This window comes from Anopheles nili, chromosome X (assembly GCF_943737925.1).
Source record: "Anopheles nili chromosome X, idAnoNiliSN_F5_01, whole genome shotgun sequence".
Taxonomy (NCBI): domain Eukaryota; kingdom Metazoa; phylum Arthropoda; class Insecta; order Diptera; family Culicidae; genus Anopheles; species Anopheles nili.
In genome coordinates, this window is record NC_071293.1 from 2,163,214 (window position 1) to 2,180,699 (window position 17,486).

The window sequence follows — 17,486 nt, forward strand, 5'->3', positions numbered from 1 at the left end:
CTTCAGAAGATAAGGAACTGGGTAACTAATAAAACTAAATTTCCTGTCATTCTGAAAACGAATGATCATTGCCATTATACAATGTGGATTCATAGGCTTAGAAAATGTAAAATATTGCCAGCTTTTTGCAATTGGTAACTGTTAGATCAAAACACCACGTGCAGAACATTGAAAGGGGATCCACATGCTTAGTGTATACAAAAACAAGCATGTATACTTATATATATATATATATATATATATATATATATATATATATATATATATATATATATATATATATATATATATATATATATATATATATATATATATATATATATATATATATATATATATATATATATATATATATAGTTATATATAATATTTAAAAATATATGTATATATTATCTTTTGCAATTGGTAACTGTTAGATCAAAACACCACGTGCAGAACATTGAAAGGGGATCCACATGCTTAGTGTATACAAAAACAAGCATGTATACTTATATATATATATATATATATATATATATATATATATATATATATATATATATATATATATATATATATATATATATATAGTTATATATAATATTTAAAAATATATGTATATATTATCTTACGTACACAATGGTATGTATCATAGCATATTGTTGTTTCCAATAAAGCAATTCAATACATATGATTGCTTATCTGCTAATCTATCGACATCCGGTTATGCTTGCAAATGAACGAAGGGAGCGAGAGAGAATAATATCGGAAATAAATATAAAATTCGGAAATAATGATAACTTGTGGCTTCCTAGAGCACAGATAAGCATGTGATAATACGCAGTAGTTACGTGTTGTTATTGTGTATGAAAGTGATAAGCAAACGAATGAAAATCATGTTGCTACATGTTGCAAAGCTTATCAAGAAATGCAATTTTATTAAATAATATAAGAGGGAATCACCAGTTATCTTATCAATTCTTTCTGAATAAAAATATGTAAATTCGAAACAAATAACGGAAATATATATAGGAAATGTGTACCCCTTAAAAGGTGCCTACACTGCTTTATTCAAGGAAACAATTGCAGACAATTACGATTAAATTATCTTTGGGGGGAAATAAAAGAAACTTCATTTCTACATAACATCGTAAATTTTTTTTTGAAAAAAAAATGAGTCAAGGCCTCAAGTAAATAGTAAGGCTTTCAGTACATCCGTGCGTTTGCGCTTGTTCTAAATTCCATATTAGGAATCGAATGCAAAATTATGTATTGAGAAAAAAACAGTCTATTTATGTATAGCAAACTAATTCGAGCAACTACTGCTAGTTAAAGCAGCAATTGTTTTCCAAATTTTGGCAAGTCTATCACTATTTAAAAAAACACATATTATTATTGTTTTTTATCTCCTGACATATTACGGGTTCCTTGGAGCGGTTTGAAGGGCCTAGGAATTTCAAGCTCATCAGAGTCCATATCATTATCAGATAAGGAAAGAGAACCGGCAGAACGCATCAGCGGCATATTGTATCCCTTCTTCAAAGGCATGCTCGATGGCTCCGATGCATACCCGTCATAGTAGTCGTCTTCGCTAGATGAATAACCACGCTCGGGGTGTGTTTCTGGAACTTTGCAAACAATTTGTGCCAGATCCACAAAGGAGTACCTAAAATTTAAAAAAATAATGATATCAAATGCACATTTAAAACTAATTTACCAACTGTTCGGTAGCAGTTTTAATACGTACTCGTTTAAGGAATGGGTTGCCTTTTTGGGAATTGAGTGTACAGACCACTGGTTGAAGCGTGTTAGGCGACCATTTTCTGCCATGTTCTGGAAATAAACCTTTCCATGCTCGTACCCTACATTTTTTATCTCATCAAAGCTACCAAACGCCAGCGTTTTGTATTTGTCAATAGGGGGGCGAATGTACTCGCAATAGTCACTCTTTTTCACTTCCTGTCAAATAAAGTCCGGAATGAAAAAAAAACTTTAATGTTAAGGGCTACAGGAAATCACAGGCTTGTGCAACACACACCTCCAACTGACGAACACATGATACATAGGCAAGGCGCGATTGAATATCGGGCAGGTTCGGCACCTTCACCGGTGAGGTAAACGGATTCCAGCGCTTGTATAACAACCACCAACCAGACAGGTCGTCGCCGTAATCTGTCAAATCCGTATCATCCTGCGATCCAACGTCTATTGCTATGATATGGGCCGCTCCCTGAGCACGCATTACATCGGCTATGAATGTAAAATAAACCACAAAGAAAAAAAAAACAAATAGAAAGTAATATGTTGGCAAAGATGTGGCAACATTTTCTATGGCACGCTCGCAACAAGAAAACCGATTCCTGAGCAAGATCTATGTTGGACGAATATTGATCTATATGATATCGCATTAAGATTGGTTAAAACCATTTTTTTTTCATTGAGCACGTTGTTCAATTGTTTGGGATTTATGAGGGCATTCATATCTCTTTAGTATAAAATGTTTTCGAAAGTGTACAATAGTGTATTTTCTTAATTAATAACGGAACCTAGGGTTTACTAAAAATGACTATCTCTATGTTTAAATGCATCATTGGCATAGTAAATACATTGGCAAACACGTCAGCGTTGAGAAACATATCTCGGTATTGTTGGTATTTTTTCCCCCAAGTGGGCCGCCAGGGTTGGTCTCTCGATGAGGCCTCTAGATTTGCCTGACAAAGGTCTTATAAATTTATCTGGTAGAAATGGTCCAGAGCTAGCTATGGAGCGTTTGTTACTTGAACTTATGTGTGAATAAGTGGATGTAAAAGGAACACACAAAAGCAAATATAACAATTAAAGAGAAAGAGAGAGAGAGAGAGAGAGAGAGAGAGCGCGTATGTATATGTGTGTGTATTTGTATGTATGTTTATTTAGATACTGGCCCGAAATACAATGGATGTGCATCGGAAATTTGAATGAATTTGCAAGCAAACAAGAAAAGTACAAACACAGGATGTTCGTATCAACGGAAAAAGGTAAAGGGGGTAGAAAAGAAAACGAGGTTCAATTTACCTGGCACGTTATTAGTATAGCAACCATCTAACAGCAGATGGCCATCTCGAGTATCACAGATAGGAGGAAATATACCGGCTACTGACATACTGGCACGCGCATAACGCCACAGATCTCCTGATTTTATAACAACGACACAACAAACGTTTAGCAAAATAACAGCAGTTTGATGGGCTGAACTGAAGAATAGGGAAGATTCCAGGGTGCTCTGGAAGTGAAGGTTGCAAGGGGTTGTTGGAGCTACTGTTGGAGCAGAAGGAAGGACAATGTGTGCATAAACCAAGCACGCGCGCTTTCGGGGTGAGTTGGAATTTGCTTGCAAACACAAAAAGAAATAGAAAACGGGGTGATAGTGCAAAAGCAACATAGACAGAATAGAAAGGCTTAAGGATCGTGTTTGTTTGAATAAGATGGATGGGCGGCGGGATAGTAGCATTGTGGTAGGACGACAGACAAAATTTCTCTCTTCTTTTCCTTTGGGCATCATGAAGATTCGAAGGGACCGAATGGCGATATTGTTAAGAAAGATTCGAGATTTCGGTGCATGTCTGCTGCACGCTAGAGCCCTCGGTAAAGTTATTGCAACCTGGCGACATGAAAGAATATGCTCTTATGTGCATTTAAAAATGATACTTCGATTGCCAATTGATTCAGAACAGCAAGTTAATAACGCAGCAGTTATAAAAATGCCTATGACTTTTCAACTATGCTACATCGTACGGTAATGGCGGTAACAATTCGTATTTAATCCTTTGATACTAATGGATGCGATATCTTCTCCAAGGTTAGTTTATTATGAATGGCGATTTAGATTTATACTGTTTGAAACTTTAGAACGGCCATTAGCCAAAACCATATTATTGCATTGCATTAACTTATATCCAACTACACATGATATGTTTTACAACGTTTGAAATATTCCAAATTAGTGCAACTTGTGCTTCAACGAATTATTGTCTAAACATTTATGGATCTTAACCATAGAACAGATACTATCTAGAGCGGATCTTACGAGCGTATACATATGATAAACTAGTTACAAACGCTTACACACATCATTTTAATTACCTGGGAGGTTATTGACGTACCCACCATCCAGCAGTAGGTGCCCATCTGTTGGGTCACACAACGGAGGCATGTATCCACTCAGCGACATCGAGGAACGAACATAACGCCACGTCGAACCTGTTTTTATTCATTGCGTATTATAGTTAAAACCCATTATGCCAGTGACGGTATACAGCCGTAGCGGCAGCGATCGACGAGGACTTTTTTAAGGAACACGATTACAAGAATAAGAATGGCTGCAAACCCGCAACTTTTCGGGCCACATCAAAGAGGAACACGAGCAATCATTGGACATCGTCCAATAAGTACCCAGTGATAAATTTAATGAAAACTCACATTGTAATCAATAATTAGACAACATATCATCATGAATAGTGTTGTTTTGTTGGTCATTAAAAAGTTTCCATGAGCACAGACATGATATCCACGGTCAATGAGCGCCTTTTACAATTAACGCTTGTTAGTAGCAGCCATAGGCAACCGAATGTTACGCCAATCGTCGCCTCTGCAACTGTATACAATGGTTGGCACCATTGGCGATAACCTATTCATTAAATCAATCGACTCGTGGAAATATTATTAAAGTAGAGGTGAATAAGTACGAGCGAAGCGAACAGTTTTAAGCATGCACGTTACAAACTCCTTGGACATAGAATGGATCCTTCATTTCGCCGAAAGATAAAAGAGAGAGAGAGAGAGATAAAACGTAAAAAAGAAAAGAGCGCGCGCACAGAAGAGAAAGTAAATAGAAGAAAAATACAACCAAAAAACCGAGAGAACCGAGAGTGACAGAGAGAAAGAAAGAGAGAAAGAGAGAAAACCGAAAAGAAAGGGGATTTGATTTGCTCGGATTGAGTAGAAAATCTAAGCATCAGATCAGAGCCACGGTGGTAAGAACTTTAATGCTAAACGCGAGCATTGCGCAGTATAAAAAGGATAAGCAGTGAAAAGTCAAGTATCGAAAGAGATAGACAAACCCTGATGATGTAACGTCTAAGGATTTACATTACCATGAGTGTGCACGCGCGCACAGCTGGCTGAGATATCGGTGGTCAGTGTGAAGTACGGGATCCACAAATCCTCGATGCAAATGTCGCCAAACGTTCCACGAATAGTCTGGTTGAAATGACGTCCAGAAAACATAGACGTTATTGGGTATGTTAAATCACGCAACTGTCGGCTCCATTGTGTCATTTTCTGAAATTGATGGAACAACCATGATCAACAGCTTGGCTAGATAGCATAAATCATAAATCAAACGAGGAACATACCGTGCACCACTCTCGGGCTTTCTGTGTCATGGTGGTTATGTTTTTCTCCATGCACCATAGAGCTCCCATGAATGCACCGATGCTCACGCCACCCACCATGTCGATGGGAATGCCGGCTTCTTGGATAGCTTTAAGCATTCCCACATGGGCCGCACCTCGGGCACCTCCGCCGCCGAGCACCAGTCCAACCGAGTTACCGGTGAGCCATCGGGCCAGTCGGGAGAAATCACAATGAATGTACGGTTCGTTCTTCATTATCCGCTCGTAAAGCTCAGACTGTGGGAAAACCAAACCAGACCTGATTTCAGCCGCGTTTTGCTCAAACAGCAAATTAGCTCATTTGACTTACAATTTTATTCTGACTGCGACGCGTGAACATTCGCTTTGGACACTGTATATGGTGATGCCGCGATACCCAGGCGCGCATGTTCAACCAGCTGATCGTGTTCGACGGCGCAGCGTCGTTATCCTCCGAATGCAGCAACACCAGCTCTTTGGCCGTTCGTATCGCCAGCCGATCGATTTCTTTCTCTAGCTTGCCCATCACCGGTGACCGATCGCCGAAGCCGACAATAAGGATAACGTCTGCCTGCCGGAGGCATCGTTGCGTCCATGGACCAAATGAGTTGTCGCACTGGTACAGGGTGATGTTGTGCCGGTCTTCCTGCTGACCGAGCCAGCTGGTCAATCTGTACTCATTCGGCGGTTCCATAATGGACGAGCCAAGGGCTTTTCGCACGATTTCGGACGTGAGCCGCACCGTCGAACCGATTGTGCTGAGCGAGTGGTACAGCTCGTACGTGAACGGCGACATCGGCACATCATCGCTGACTGCAACGATTGCCACCGTTGAGTAGCGATGTTGGATTTGTTGGTTGGTGTCGAATGACACAGATGTGAACGAGCTAGTCGAAATAGGACGTGACCTCATCGAACCGAGTATGCGGTGGCTTAGCAGGCTGATAAGCTGCGTAACTACGATCGGATACTTGAATTTTATCGCATTGAACAAGCCCTCTGGTAGCTTGGCTAGCTCGGAATCGCGCACTGCCATCACCGTCGTAGTGCGAGGCGTTTCGGTTATCATTTCGATTATACCTATGAGATCGCCTTTGCCGTATTCACCAACAATTTCCTTTTTACCGTTGGCATGCGTCGTAACAGAACGAAGGCGTCCATTCAAAACAATATAAGTTGAGTCACTTGTTTCTTCCTGGCGATACACGGCACGTCCTGATTCGATGAAATTCCAATCGAGTGCAAAGTCACATTGGCGTACCAATGGCGATAGACGTTTTACAACACTGTTAGCTATATCGAGAACTACGGCAGGACGCTCTCGCATTATCCTAGAGCAGGCAAAGTCATAACATCAAATCAGGACCTGCAGCTTGATACCTGTTACGCGTTAAGCATACTTACTTGTAAATAACATCCTTACTCAGCAATCCGACGCGTGAGTTGTGCTTTGCTCTGATGGTGTAAAGACTGCATTCACCAGTCAGAACCGCCAATCCTCCCACAACGTCGCCGGAATAAATGGTGACGGTGTGATTATCCGTTTTATCTCCCATACCTTTATTTGTGTCCTGCGCGATTATACCCGTCTGTGGACACTGTGTAAGGGTCAAACCTCCGGCGATAACAAAAATCAACATCACATCCTGCACGAAAGGAAAATTCGGATGAATCCAGCTACTTTACCGATTATAGTTTCAGCCTGAAGCCGGGAATCCAATGCAAACATCTACTCACATCTAATATGCCTTGATGTACAAGCGTTGTGCCCGGAGAGACCTCTTTGATTAGTATGTTTTCCTCGATGGTGCCCCTGTGCGTGTCGTGCAAATCAAGCTCTTGCATGAAACCATCAACTGCGATGGCCTTTAGTACTGCTTGGTCGACGGGTTCGATCGGTAGGGTAGAAGTGCGACGTGCCAGGCTATGTGCCGCATCGCCTGATCCCGACAAATCTACCAACATGTCGGGTTTTATTTCACCTACGAGGGAATGTGGCACAGGATGCACCTGATCGGAAGGCACTCGACGATGACCAGGGCTGCTTTTCAATGGAGGAACAGGGATTTTTTTCCTTTGTGATGAACACTGCAAAGCCAAATGGACAATCAATGCCAATGCTGCTATGCCTTTATATACCACAAGTTAACGCGAATCTAAGGACACATACCTGAATATATTCCGTGCTCAAGCCAAGGTAGTTGTGTAGGGCGGTAATGGTTACACGCTGCAAACGAACCATTATCACTTGAATCACTCGTACCAGTAGGTCGGGACATTCGCTAAACACCTGCTGAAAGGCAAACATTGGTAATCGAATCACCTGAGAGTATTCCATAGCACGTGCGGTGACAGTTTTATACTGGCTAGCGTTGCCCTGTAAATAAAAAACTCGCATAAAGTTTACAGATTCCAAGAGGCAACCTTTTTTCCGACCTAGCAGTCTAATACCTACCACCAGCACATCTATGAAGCTCAACAGCGAAGTCACCGACTCGCCTTGGCGTACAACTTTCAGCGTTATAGAGCTTCCATCCGGATTGTTGAGAAAGACGTTCACCTGTCCCGTTTGTACAATAAATACGCTATCGTCCGGATCGCCAACCTTGATGAGACTTTCACCGGCGATAAGATTGATGATCTCTGTATGTTTGCAAAGCTTCAAAAAGACGGGCTTCTCAAAGTGTCCAAAGATGCGAATGGACTGCAACATATAGAGTGCATCCGGTGGCACGCGATCATTACCATCTGTGGCTACTTCTAGATATTCTGCCGGTGGTTCAATCACCAGCAATTGTGTTGGGGTCACATCTTTACGCAGCAAGAGTCGCTTGGCAAATCGCATTACAGCTTTACGCTTTCGACCCTGACCACCGTACGCTTGTCCCGAAATAGACCGCACCTTGCGCAACATTCGACGACCGTAGAACAGCATCTTGTCGCGTTTACGGAAGCGCATATGGGAGGCGTACTGATTGGCCAGCTGGGCCTTTTCTTCGAGTTCTGTAATAACAAGAATGAAAATTTCTGAATGAAACTGATAGTTCGTCCAAGTGAAATCTTCCATTATACTTTTGATATGCTTTTTCCGCCAGGTATAATAGGTTGTACATATGGTGAGTATAGCGACGAACAGCTTAATTGCCCAATAAAACTAAAACAAAAAAAGATACATTTTCATTTACATGTTAATGACACTCGACTAACGAACATGAATTGCGAATTGAGCTTACATTTAAATCTTCCGTGTTTATGGTGTACCAGGAATCTTTCAGCATAGTACCGTAGTCGGCATACGACTTTTTCACTAATCCTACAATATCCATTTTGCTACAAAAAATGATGGTGATAATGAAACAAAACGCGGAACAGTTTCTGGTACCAGCTTTTGTAATAGTACTGTCTTGTAAGCAATGGATTGCGGTTAATTAATTCTATATACTCACACAATATATATATATGCCAATGCTTTTGTGATTCAAGCAGCTAGATTGACTCACTCTTCTACACTACTGAAATCAGTGTTAAATTAGACATGCCATTATGAAGTGAAAAAATCAGTCTACTGATTACATCGAATGAAGAAAAATGTGGTTTACACAGAACAGCACAACACAGTAGGCAGCGATTGTGAATTTTACGCATTAAAATAAATCTTGTTGACACTGTTGAACCATCCAAGCAACTATTCTGTCAACGTTTGACACCTGGAAAATATGAAAAACTGAAAACCAACATTGATGACTTTATTCACGTTACCTCTAAGCCTACATCAGCTCAGAAACTAAGCTATACTAATAAAATAATTTTTTAATATCAAAAGATATCGCTATTTTATTTTATTTTCATTACTATTTGATATTTTTTATGCATTAAAAACAAATAGAAATTTCACATACGGTCGAGATAATTACAGTGAGTTTACGATATGCTACGGAATCGTATTCATTAATTATTTTACTGCCACGATGAAAAAACTATATTGGATGAAGCAGCATAACGTAATGTGCAACAAAATTACAGATAACAGAAACTAAATTTGATTGTAACCACCGTACTGAGAACAATAACAAACCAGGCTTACACCAACACAGCTAGCACGCTTGACGCTTTCTAACATTTATTTTTTTTTGTAAACCAGCTGTCAAATGGTGGAAATGCGCCTACTTGTGTCACTCTGTTCTAAATGCATTTTTGTTACATCGCTCTGTCATGTGCAGTAATAATTGTAGTTAACATAGAAAAATAATACGCTCAACTACGGCCACATCTACTACGACAATAAATACATTGCGAACTATTTTAGAGATTTCATATCACAAACATCACAGAGAAATTAATGTTCACAAAATAAAATATATGGAACTCATGAGCAAATGTTTGTAATTTTTTGATGCCATGCTTCATTAGAAAACACAATTGTGTCTTTTTAAAGATTACATGGACTCTCCTACTATACTCCTTCTACTTTACGTCCTCGTCGTACAGAACGGCAACATGGATTATCCTATTTTTAAACATTAGCACATGGGCTAGTCCCATCCCCTCGGTTCGATGGAGGCGCATGGTCGGGTAAAGGGGTTAACAGGAGGTAGCATGTTAATGGCTTGTTTGAGATCATTTAATTTATAGTTATAAATGAGAAGTTACGCTCCTTGCGCATGTAAGACTAATTCATCATATTTATCCTTATGAGTGACTCGCACCAATGCAGATAACGGAAAATGCAGCTACCCATAGCACGAACATGATAAGCGATAGTCATAGGCCAGGAATAGGAATATAAACACTCCTAGAATGTAATCCACAATATGTAATCACACATCTCGAATCTACACATCAGCATCATAAAAATGTCCATAAATTGTATAAAATTCTTAAGCAACTCTCCAGGATTATCAACAACTAAAAAAAATATACTCGAACAATAAGATGGAAAATAAAATAAACGCAGTAGTAGTGTGTTTTGTACCATAATATCTTTATTTTACATGCTTTTTTGTTTGTTTGCCGGTTTGCTGTCTGCAATACATAATATTCTATTTATGATCCACGCTAACGTGTTGGAAAATTGATATGTTCGTGTCGATTGTTGTCACTTAGCGTTCGGTTTTTGGTATTTTCTATGCATTAGTTAAAATTGTCCCTTATCTCTCACTCTGTCTCTCTCTCTCTATATATAAAATAGACACTTCCGGGTTACCTTGCTACATTTGTTACCTTAAGTTTATTTTATATTCCCTATCGTTTTCTATGCCAAACCACTCAAATGCTGCAGTAGCTGTTATATCCAAGTAACTAAAGCCAAGCATTAGATTTTACATTGAGTTTTAACTAGTAACGAAACAATCGATGCATTTGTATGAAGAAAAGTATAATTACACGAACGCTAGAGATCATCTAACACCTAGAGATAACGAGCATTTGCGTTTCATTTTATCGGAAGCTGTGAAACTATCAGTAACTTCCCATAATAAGCTTGAAATTGACCATTTTACTTCGATTTCACGCAATACTCCGCAACACATGCCACTAACGATTTGCATAATGCCAAGAAAGTAAAGACGGCAACCAACATGAGTAATTAATTCCAGGAACCATGTGGAACTAATTACCTACAAGTTATGCTACCTTAAACTCGTTAAATTTATCCGTTGTACGCTAACTGTGGCTTCAAGAGCTTTATTTTCAAATGCGAGTTCGGGAATGTTTCGAGCTGGTAGAAACATTCAAGCTCGTATTTAGAGGGAGCGTTTTAAAATGAAACAAGAGAATATTCCTGTATGCGATTACAACCATCATCACTAAGCATGTGTTTAAACATTAGTGTTTAATTGAGCATTTCCAAAGACTACGTGCTAAGAAGTTTGTCCCAAAATCAATGAATAAACCTAACAATATAGTACAGGTGCATGAGCAACACGTTTATACAAGCCGTACAAATATTTTATTCCTAGGCTTTGTTTCACTTTTGTTATTTATGAAGATTACTTTTAGTTTTTGTCTTTGCTTTTGGTCTAGCCCTAGGCCAGGGACATTGTCTCAATAGTGTATAAAATGTATCAAGTTACTACTGTTGCTGAGATCAAATCCAGAAAAATTAACAAAACATGCCTACACCTAAGCCAACTGCTGCTCTTAGTCCTAATACCTATGCTCATGCATTTGTGTATAGTCAAATAGTTTCCAATATTTTTTGTTTGTTCAAATAAGCACATGGTGAACTATTGAATTTCACGCGGTACGCACATTGTTAATGGCTGGACTTCTAAGCAATACTTATTTGCATAGTTTCATAGCGTTGTTTGTTATGCATCGTTTATCTTTTATCTTCTGGTTTGCTTTAAATTTTTACACACGCCATATAATGTACTATGTAGTGGAAGTTCACAACTATCTCCATAAGCAGCTCACGTTCCTGCTGTGACATCTATTGGCTACCTGTTTATAAATATCTCTTAGTGTATTGTTTATAGGTGAAACCAAACACACGCTGTGTACACACATTAATAACATCTAAAATTGATGTATTTTATGTGAGATATATGCAAAGAATATATGTGATAAAGGTTAGAATCAGGTGGGACGTGGGAAACATGTCAACGAACCATCTAGTAACTAATGTAGTGGGGATAGTTGTACTTTAACGCTATAGTAATCATATGCTAGGTTAAAGATTCCATACAGGTATACTGTGTCAACCAGTGCATTGTTTTGTATTGTAAAATATTTCTTCGTAATAGGGCCCGTTTTAACTGCATGAAGTATGCTAGGTTTCTTATCGTTAGAGAATTGACGTGAGGTTCAACTTTTGACTAAATTCTTCACTTTATGGTTTATGCCTTGTCTTAACCATTTGGTATATTATGCGAGCATCGGCATCCATTCTGATACGATTTCCTTGTGGTTTGTCATTGTTTGTTTGAGGATTAGACGGTACATAAAACGTATAAAAAGATCGGAATAGTATATGTTCATCTAGTAAATAGTGATTCATTCGGCACTCGAAGTGCGATGCATTTTTAACACTAATACAAATAGTGGCTGGATGACGAAAAAAGCTCTTGGCATGGTGGGGGTTAGTGGTTTTCTCTTGGTTGATTTGTTGCAGCTAAACAAGGTGCACCAATGAAAAATCAGCACAAGTTGTATTGTACAACAAAAATTGTTATTTTTTATAAAAACTTTTCATTGTCACCCATGAAACAGTTAAGCATCATTTCAACAACAATATACTAACAGTTATGAATAGTATCGATACTGGTGGTTTTAATGTTTGTAATTGCGAAGCAAATTAACCCGCCATTTAATGGTTACTGTAGCTGTAAGTGAAATAAATACGTTTCATTTGGATTCTCTGCGTATAGCCCTAAATATTAATTGAGCATTTAGGACATACGAAAATTTGTGGTGACATTATTTTTTGCACAATTGAGGTAATGTAACAAAATAACAATTTAACCTATACTGCATCTTTTAAAATATTTGAAAATATTATGGACTTAACATTAAACAACATCGTAAAATTTTTCCATTCAACTCATTTCGAACAATTTAATACAGCATTTCATACACTCTCTTGCTTTTCATCCTATTTCTGTTTTGTTTAGAACGTGGCAACATGCAATTGTTTTCGTTTTCATCGAGAAGGCGTTTCTATCATTTCATTTTCAGTGTGAACCGCGGAAACATGCGTAAAAGACAGCTTCATTGTTGTAGAACATCAGCGCAGTCGCTTTACTAGATTTAAGATTATTTTAATGGCAGCCGTTTCCTGGCTCTCAAATACTCTAAATGCCACATTAAACAGCACTGGTCGGTAATCTGCACCTTATCTTTATGTACGAAATCAAAACAAAATCTAAACCATCCGTGTACATATAGGAATCGTGCACCACGTAAATACATACATTTGGAATGTATATGAAAATAGATGTTCTTGTTTGATTTGGTAAAAAATTTAATACATCCTCGCAACCAGCAGGTCAGGTAGAAATATTTGGTGCATTATTTCAGAGTGCCTAGCTTATTAAAAGCCTTATATACCTATATAAGTTTCCATTTAGCACTAAGTAGCAACTGATAGATGCTGCGTAAGTGTACATTAACTTGCCTACTACTAGTACATGTGATGTGCTCAGTCCAGCTGATTTAATTTTTCTAATAAAAGTGTTTACTTCGCGTTTACTTTTCAACGTTTATGCGCTCTTGCCCTTAGTGTTACGCTCTCGTACAAAATGATTATTTACTCTATGGAATGCACATACGCTTTCAAGCTTCATGTTTAACGCATACGTAGTTCTTTAAAAGTTAGATAAATGATATTCAGTTTACATTTATAAAATGTGGTTCGTTTTAATATCCTAAGCAGAGCTTTTAGATGGCTGTTTCCTTATGACTGTTTTGGTTGCGTTAACTTCAATGCGAACGCAAGTACGTACGCAACCACTAATAAACCGTTACCATCCTTATTCAGGCTAAATTTTGCGATGACGCATTCGCGTATCGTTTGTATCTTTTATGTTCAATATCACTAGCAATATTGTATTACCTTTGAAAAATATTTCACAAATCATGTTTTTGGGAATAATTCTTGTAAGCCCGGTTGTCTTAAGCATTAATTTGCATTTACCACCTACTCAAAATAGTAAATGAAAAAAACCATTTCACTACTGTACTATATGTTTGCCTTGCTTCTATTATTGTTCATAGACATTGATAGTTACCTCTTTTCTATTGGTGAGTAAATATTTTATTATCTATCAGCTGTTCGGTTGACTTGTCGATTTATTTTCGTCACAGACAGGCACTAATCTAGATATGTATGTTTTTTTTTAACATTTGAGAAACTTTCCAATAACTTCTTTAACACAAAACTTCAAAGCGAGTGTTGTTGATGCAAGATGTAATAAAGTGTACAATACCTAAAAAAGTAAGCAAACACCAATAAAACATAAACATAGTTACAAACACGTCTTCTGTCTTCTTGATAATCATAAATTTTATGTTGTAGACGCTAATAATAGTGTTTTTGGAAAAGGAAACTCAAACCGACTGATTTGCTTAATCTTATTGTCATTGGAGCTTTCTGCCAGCTATCTCTTCTAGCTGTTCAGATACAAGCGCGAAAATGCCTCCTAAAGATGTCAGTGTCAATATTTGATTTATTTGATGCCATATTGCATTAAATTAATCATTCATTCAAGTATGTTGACTGTAACAGCCAGTAATTACGTATTTTTACGAGATTTTCAAAATTCTGATGGTGAGTCAAAGTACAAGTTCAGTGTGAACAATATATGTTGCGCTGCAATCTTATTGCATTACAAACCTGTTGTATCGCGTCAACTGAATGAATCAAGTATGTAGACGAGAGGCCTTTCAAAAGAAAATCTGTAGTTCGATGTACTAGAAGAAAATATGTTTTTACGTAGAACGATCATAGCGCGTCACCCGTACAGTATGTGGTGAAGAATTATGGCAGTCGCAAGATTAGGGAAGAATCAGATTGATTTAAAATGTGCTAAATAAAATATAAATTTCATTAAAATAAATATTAAAACAAATTCTGTAACTATGCAGTGGAAACTGTCTTGAACGATAATACGGTATATATGACATATATTAATTCAGTCTTTCTCAGTGTAAAATGATAATTGAAATAATAATTGAAAGTATTGAAAAATTATAAAAAAAAATAAACATACGCCAGAATAAGTCACATGTGTACACACGGGCGATGGGAAAACGTGAATTAGTGTACGTTGGTGAGGTTTGCAAATTGTATTGCATTGTTTGACGATTATAGATATGCTAATTGCTGTGTATTATACGTACTGCCATACTGCCGGTGGTTTCCCAATTCCTAGCGCTCTTTTTATGATCAAGTCTGCACAGTCTAGACATTTTAGCGATCATCGTTAGCATCTAGTCTAGCTCCTTTTTAATTTCTCGCTTCTCGCAATTTTTATTCACTCGCTTCCAATGATATGTTCAGCTATATTGACTACGTTCCAAGGTCGATTCAACTATGAATATAGATTTCTACTATTCGGCAACTACTGGCTTACTATGTATATATATATATATATATATATATATATATATATATATATATATATACATATATACATACATATATATATATATATATATATATATATATATATATATATACATATATACATATAAATATATATATATATATATATATATATATATATATATATATATATATATATATATATATATATATACATATAGTTATTGTTATCTACAAGGTAGACAGTTATGCATCATTTAATACTGCAGCGCTCAGTACAAGTTCTGTACAAAATGTTTTCTTAGTAGTTTATAATTCTTTGTCTCTAGAAGGCCTTTGTAATAAGATGATAAAACTGTTGTTTTTTTGTCTCCAGTTACATATATAAACAAAAAACAAATCAACATCTGCTCACTGTAATAAAGTCTATTCATTTAACAAAGCTGTGTCCAAAAACATAGTTTTTCAACATTGCACAATGAACGAACCTCTTCTATGTACTACATAATTATTCATTCATAACAATACTTTTGAATGATTGTTTTGAAGATCCGCATACTTGTATCTAAGATCTGTCTCCGGTAAACAATTAATTAAAATACTTTTTTCAATTCATAACGGCAATAAGTGCAACGACGACTTAGCAACCAGAAACTTAGTAATTTGGGACTTTTCCTTTTAGATATTAAAATAGGACGTAACGCAGATGAACATGCATTCTTTGAAAAGAGATTCTCTCCTTCTCGTTATGGCTACAGGTTTATTTCTAGCTGTTTAATCCCTTCAAAAAATATTATAAAAATTTGCTTTCTAGATGTGTAAGCCGTTCACTAGCCAGATCAACACACTCCTGTTTTAATTCTCTGTCATATAGCTCTAATTTACCTTAAGGGAATCGTTCAAATTGATAACGTTAACTTAAAACTAGATATTTAGGTTTAACCCAACCAAAACCATAGCAGTGCCAAAACCAAGATGTTTGCTTGCAATGAGTTTCTTCTCTAGACGCCCGATAAGTGCTAACTTTGCACTAGTGAACCATTTACCTCTCAAGTGGTATCAAACAAATCAATCATTCGTATTTTTAATATTATCTTCAAAATCAAATACCTTCAGTCGCATCACAGTACCTGTCTAACATATGATCGGTTTACATAGGAATATTTATTGCAAGATAAATTTTATAGCTTCGTTGAGGAAATATACCCAACATTGTATTCCGATTATATCTTTTTGTTCTGTTAGAGCTAATAATTCTACCAATTTTCCTAGCCCAATACACCAACCTCGTGGCACTAATATCAAACGAAACATTTTGGCAACGGTACCGAGAATTGGTCCTACAAATGATATATTATAGAAGAGTTATTTAACTCACCAGCATGCTTCAGGTCACCACGTGGATAAGCTCAGGTTCTGCTTTTGCCTTTTTACTTCTTACTAAATTTTGCAATTTAAATCCACATGGTGCTGCATACACTGTTCAGTAGGGATACTGTAGCAAGCTTTGATTGTTTTGTATGTTGATTGGTGTATATTAATTCTAGTAGCAGCGGTTAAGAGTGATTATATACTCCATCGGTAACAGCTTCTATTGGCTCCAGGTTGTATAATTAACGAAAACACGGACCTATTTGCCTCCAATTTTCCATGATCTATAACTGATGTTTTTAAATACACCATTTAAACACTGGCTTCGCATTCCGGTATCTTGTATACGTGCTCTAAACTGCCTGATTTTGAATTGATTCTTCGAAGTGGAGCGGCTTTAAAGAACCAATTAAAACAACCTCGTTTCATTTTTTCCTGTGGAGTTAGCTGATCTGGTTAACGAACGGTCTGCTTGGAGCAGGGGAGGACATGTTGTCCTTTAAAACAGGAGGTGTTGGAAGGTCTCTACTTATTTGCGTTACAGTTATGATAACGGCTAAAGCACCTGATATATTTGTGTGTTTACATTCGTGTACCTGCGTGTACGTGTGTAGACATGTTGCATATTGTGTGTTGGCTTGATTTTTCTTCTTTCAAAATTAGTATGCTGTGCGCACATTTAT

The 17,486-nt window shown here is 37.3% G+C and overlaps 1 protein-coding gene across 1 annotated transcript; it reads right to left on the reverse strand.

Moving 5' to 3' along the window:
• Nucleotides 1–1,002: 1,002 nt before the first annotated feature.
• LOC128728289 (neuropathy target esterase sws) lies at nucleotides 1,003–8,911 on the reverse strand. The gene is made up of 15 exons (XM_053821909.1): nucleotides 8,837–8,911; nucleotides 8,624–8,720; nucleotides 8,463–8,544; nucleotides 7,846–8,393; nucleotides 7,561–7,767; nucleotides 7,128–7,478; nucleotides 6,795–7,036; nucleotides 5,722–6,721; nucleotides 5,373–5,648; nucleotides 5,112–5,298; nucleotides 4,102–4,218; nucleotides 3,034–3,150; nucleotides 2,018–2,229; nucleotides 1,727–1,938; nucleotides 1,003–1,645 (listed from the first exon to the last, which is right to left on the reverse strand). Exons 2-15 carry the CDS (start codon nucleotides 8,714–8,716, stop codon nucleotides 1,372–1,374), a joined length of 3,918 nt encoding a protein of 1,305 aa, XP_053677884.1. The 5' UTR covers nucleotides 8,717–8,720; nucleotides 8,837–8,911; the 3' UTR covers nucleotides 1,003–1,371.
• Nucleotides 8,912–17,486: the final 8,575 nt, after the last annotated feature.